Here is a 5,561-nt window from a genome sequence, read left to right as displayed (position 1 = left end):
AAAATTGAAAAAAAATTAAAAGAATCTATTTTCGTAATATTTAAAATAAAAGATAAATGTGGAAATTCCTAAAGTTTAATTTGTGAGAATAAAGCAAGGAAACGAAGAAAGAAGTCAGCAGAAGCAAGACAAGTGTTCCAATGCAGAAGCTTCGTTAAGTCAAAGTAGTTACGATGAGTCAATTACTCAATTAAGTTATAGAAAGCTCTCCAACAAATACGTTTAGCGGTTTAGGATTTCCTTTTAAGTTTTAAATATATAAGAAAAATCTTTAAAGTCCCAAAAATAGGTAAAGAAAAAACCTTTGCTATAGAAACCTTGAAAATACTATGTGACTTGAACAGCTTATGCAAAAAAACTTGACTTAAGAAAATTACCTTTTTAACTACTATCAAGAAAATTTAAAGGTTATGCACTATTATGTTCCATTTTTTTTAATCAACAAATTGTACAAAAATAAAATTATTACACCGTTATTATTTAAACGCGCTTCATTTTCCTGATCTATCTTAAATAATAAAAAAAAACATAAGTTTCTCAGTCAAGAAACATTTGCGCCAAAAAAAAGGCCTAATAATTTATGAAAGATTATAAAGAGAGGGATCCAATGAGTTAGTTCAACAACAATAACCTCAAGTTCAGTAATAAATTTCCTAGTAAGGTTCATAACAAAAGCATCTGAAATCATAAGTATTTACACATGATTCTTCAAATAGCATCCACGAATGTAATGTGAAAATATTACTCAAATCCAAGTACAATTGACCTAGTTATGATCAACTCTGTTAATTCTACTAAGAAATTTAAGTTGACATGAGTTTACCACTATGTTGATCCTCAAAGAAATCAAAGAGAAAGATCATTATCACAAGCGAAGTGTATTTGTAAGCTGAGATTTTAGAGGGAAAAGGATGAAAGGAAAAAATTTAGCCGCGTTTCGTTCACATTTTCATTTTTTTTCCAGTTTGACTGTTTTCTGTTTTAGAATTTTGTAAAGAGAAAAAGAAAAATAGTGAAAACAATACAATTTTGTTTCCTGTTTTCATCTCCTATTTTCTTTTTCTTTCACGAAATTTTGAAAAATGAAAACAGAAAATGAAAATGCACGCAAGCAAGTAACCATGATTCCATTTTACTCTAAAATCCGTTTGCTCTAAAACCTCAACTTAGACTATGAATTTCAAAAAGTAACAGAGTATGATGATCATGGAGGCAGAATTCTAGTCAAGTAGAGAGAGAGCTTTTCTCTCAGTGATGCTCCCTTTGCATCTGAAGCTCCACATATCAGTTGATGGTAATCGGAGTCGTGATTGTGAGCCAAAGAAAGCTCATCCTGCACCTCGTCTTCCATATCGATAACAATGTTGTGAAGTAAGCAGCAAACCAGAATGATCCTCGGCAACCTGTGTTTGTCCGGCCGCCACATTGATCCTTGAATGATTTTCCACATCTCCTTTAGCCTCATCAGCGCCCTCTGCCCCAGCATCCGCGTCGCGAAATGCTGCCGGTTAAAATTCGCCTTTGGCTCAGCGAGCTCTTTTCCTTCATAGGGGACAAGGAGGTAAGGCAGTAGAGGATAGCCTAAATCGCCAATAATATATTCCCTTATTTCACATCCTTCAGAGACAAGTAATGTCTTACCATTCAACCTGTCTCCTTTATCACAAAGTTTGCAGAAGTTTGAACTCTCAAACACCAACCAATCCTTCATTTTACCTGGCCAGCCGGTGACTATGTCACGGAACCTCATGTCAGCATCCACTATCGCCTGCAAGACCATGCTGTGGTTCTTCTCGTGATCAAGCCACACGTTACTCGAAGGTTCTGAGGCAGGCAAACACATTGTAATGTGTGTAGCATCAATTACACCACAGCAGTTGGGAAGGCCACGTACTTGCTCGAATTTGGATTTGATTGCAACCATTTCTGATTCAGTAGGCCATTGCAAGTGGTGTAGCCCTCTTTCTTCCATGGATTCGACGAATCGCCAAGTGACTTGTGAGACTGTTGAGTGGTTTAGCCCGAACGAGTCACCAATTGTGACCAGCGAATCACCCGATCCCAGCCTTCGTAATGCCACGGCTACCTGATCGTATAAAGACATTGGCTTGCCACTTGTAAATATAAAATGTGCTGATTTTGTCTTCATATCTTCCTTAACAAGTGAGCATATGTACTCAAATGTGTTTCTTGAGATCTTGAAAACAGACTGAAAGCTATCCAAAGACTTTGATGGAGACTGCTGAAGACCTGCAAAGCAACACGTTAAGAACTCTAGAGTTTTCGATAACTATAATTCGTTCAAGGAAAAGCAATTCTCCTTCGCTATCTCTAAAAGAAATGGGTCACTTGAAGGATCTAACTGTTACTGACAGAGATCAAGAGCCATAAACTTTGTTATGAAATAAGGTAAGGTTCATATATATGTAAATTATGAAATATGTCTTAATTATAGATGTAAGTTGCCAAATAAACACAAACCTAACATAAAAATGTCTAAAGATTCATGGCAATTGATTTTGTTTTTAAGATAAAAGCAGCACGGGTTGTTTCTAGTTTCCCCAAAATTATGGAAAATCAATAAGCTATTCCTTTACGATAAATTTCGCAAAATGCTTATGCTTGTTACTTCCTATGCAAGCACTTGCTCACAATCTTCGATTGATTATTTACTAAAAACACAGATCTGCAAAAAACTATAGCATAATGTTATGACACAATCCTAGTATACTTCATAAAAACCTTTGAAAATTTGAGTTGAATAATTAACAGCATCTGTGGATCAATGTATCTCTGCTACTAAACCCACCGTTTGACGGACTATAAAAGCTGAGAATAAACAAATTACTTGTGAACATGATGGGTTTCTCGAAATCTGTTATTTTACGCGGACTTATCACTTTAAGCAATCAATCAAACAATCACTAGTAAGTGATTAACTAAAGGAGGATGCCAACTAGAAACATGATGCTGAATCGTCTGTTATAATTGGTACTAACATTACTTAATAAACTAAACAAAAAACTATTTTTTCCCTGATTCAATGCTGGTGGTAACTTCCTTCAGCAGCAGAAATTGAATTAAAATCAAGTAGCTGTACTAAAGAGTTTCAGAAAATGTGGTATATTATATCTTGGTAGCATTTGCTTAAATAGCTGCAGCCTGATCTACATCATAGAGATGAACCATTTCAAAAATAAAAAAAGCAAGGACAAACAGATATAATTTATCTAAGAGTAATGTAAAAGAAACAGATAAATAATTAGAGTAATTGTAAAATTTATCAGCAAACTTTTGAACACGTGAAGAGTATTTGTTCTCATTCTACAGCATATTATGTATTCAGCATCCCTGTTAGCATGGAATTGATTTCACGAAAACCAACAACTGAGAATATGCTCACCATCCATGTTTAAAATAGTATTAAAACATAGAAACTGCACTACACCTTGAAACTAACCAATAAAATGAGAGCTGTTCGACTTGAAACAAAAAGAAGGTCAATTGCTTCCCCCCCTTCTCAAAATTTATAAATAAAAATAACTATTTATAAACTGTTGAGGGCATGGATATAAAACTAAAATTTGCTCTGCCACTATGAATAAAACCTCTATCAAGGTTAGTTATGCCTTTTACTAGTTAATTGCTACTCTTTCTTCTTGCTACTAGTTATTTAGCAACAGGAATTGCAGAGACACAGTCTATTGAGTAATGAGCATAACAGTAGAGAAGTGCTACACAGCCAGAAACACATAAGCAAACCATATCATAGTTGATTAGTATTTTCCTTAAATGGTAATTTCCCTCTAGAAAAACAAAACTTTGAGTTACAAGAACCAATCACAAGTCACAACAATATAGTAATGGCAGTAAAGTTCTAAATTTCCATATACTTGTTCATAGGCATTTGATGAATTGGTAATTTATTGAGTAGTAACAGTCACATATACATGTATAGCCTGTAATTTCTTAGCATAAGCATTTAGACGATTCCAGAAACACGAAGCTTGATATTCCAGAAACACGAAGCTTGATATCACATTTCACATTAAACAGTTATCTTCCCTTCACATATTATAGGGCAACTTAAAGGGACATAGGTTACAAAGTTGCACTATGCCTATGGCGAGGTTAGAAACCTCGACACTACTTAAGGAAGGAGAAGGTCCTTCTCTGTTTGGATTTTCGTTACTCGACGCATAATGTACTATATCTACATGATACAATAACAAGTGTAGGCTTCGTTACATAGTTATCATACAATGTCACTAAACATTTCTTGATTGGTAAGCCAAATGGTTCGGAATAACAGTCAACTCGAGAGTCAAATTAGGGATCCATAGCTCATGCATCAAAACTCAAAATGCATTGGCATGATTCAATACAAGTCGAATTTCAATGAGAAAACAAGAAAAAACTGAAATCATGTAAAAATTAGAGATGTTAAGATACCAACACAAGACACCCCATGACAGCAAGATTCATCGAGAAACCAAAAAGCCATAACATCAAACATATGAAAACAAACACAAACATGAAAACACCAAAAAAAAAACATGACACGAATTAAGAAACAGTGAAAGTGAAGAAAGAGAACTAAACCATTAATCCTCTTTGAGAAGTCATGCCACCAATCTAGAGGACCCTCTTTATTTTGAGGGGACCCAGAAGCAGAAGAACCATTCTCATCATGCTTCTTGTCTTGCTTTTTTCTCTTCTTGTAACCTCTCACAGCACCCATCATCAGCCACAACAAACAAATTCGAATCCACACCACGAATTTGGGGTGAGGGAAAAACCTGCTGCAATTCACAGTAAAATAACAAATCAAACCAAAAGAATAATATATATACATATATATATATATACACACATACATACATACATATATTATATCATTATTATGGTGACAGAATAGATAAATAAATATATATAATATAATTAGAGTAAGAAAATACAAACCTTAGAGAGTGAAGAGTTGTGAGATGGTGGTGGGAATAGGAATGACAAGTTTCGGGGCAGTGTCAAATGTTAAATGGGGTGTTTTTGTGAGTGAGGCGTTCTTCAAAGTTTTAAAGCATGCAACAAAGGAGATAGCTTTGGTGAAAAAACTAAAAATAAAAGTTACAATTTTTTTTTTTCATAATCTATTTTATTACCTTTAAATTTCATTGTGATTCTCAATTTAATAATTTAAGATATAAAAAATTGTATTTATATCATTTAACACTTTTAGTTATAAAAAATAAAAAATTTTATTTGAAAAAATATATACATAATTAAAATCAATTATTAAAATAATTAAAACAACTAACATCGAATCACTTAATATGTTTACTATGTTTTATAGTTAATTTTTTATTATATAAAAGGTAGCAGTAGTAACTCCAAGTAGCACCAAAACATATGGGTTGGCTTTTGTTCTTTTTATTAAGTGTTTAAGATAATGTGTTGTGTGTCTGCACATGAAATGAATTTGAGCAACATATAACAAACCGACTCTGTGAATAAAAAGAAGAGATGTCAAAGAATATTATTACTATTTATATATACATTTTTGT

The 5,561-nt window shown here is 33.4% G+C and overlaps 1 protein-coding gene across 3 annotated transcripts in view; it reads right to left on the bottom strand.

The window, feature by feature from the left end:
• The window catches only part of LOC107629131 (protein ALP1-like), a 10,080-nt gene continuing 5,156 nt past the window's right edge, over positions 638–5,561 (bottom strand). Inside the window, exons 1-3 of one of the 3 annotated variants that reach the window (XM_016331834.2) lie at positions 4,963–5,091; positions 4,603–4,799; positions 638–2,250 (exon numbers count right to left, since the gene is read on the bottom strand). In XM_016331834.2, coding sequence (XP_016187320.1) covers positions 1,205–2,250; positions 4,603–4,744 — 1,188 coding nt within the window. In that variant the 5' untranslated portion in view covers positions 4,745–4,799; positions 4,963–5,091 and the 3' untranslated portion in view covers positions 638–1,204. Of the gene's footprint in view, positions 2,251–4,602; positions 4,803–4,962; positions 5,092–5,561 lie in introns of those variants that run through there. The other 2 variants (XM_016331833.2, XM_021117828.1) reach the window with 2 other exon arrangements.

This window comes from Arachis ipaensis, chromosome B03, assembly GCF_000816755.2.
Source record: "Arachis ipaensis cultivar K30076 chromosome B03, Araip1.1, whole genome shotgun sequence".
Lineage (NCBI taxonomy): Eukaryota > Viridiplantae > Streptophyta > Magnoliopsida > Fabales > Fabaceae > Arachis > Arachis ipaensis.
Note: the sequence above shows the minus strand (reverse complement) of the source record. Positions and strands in the feature narration are given on the sequence as shown.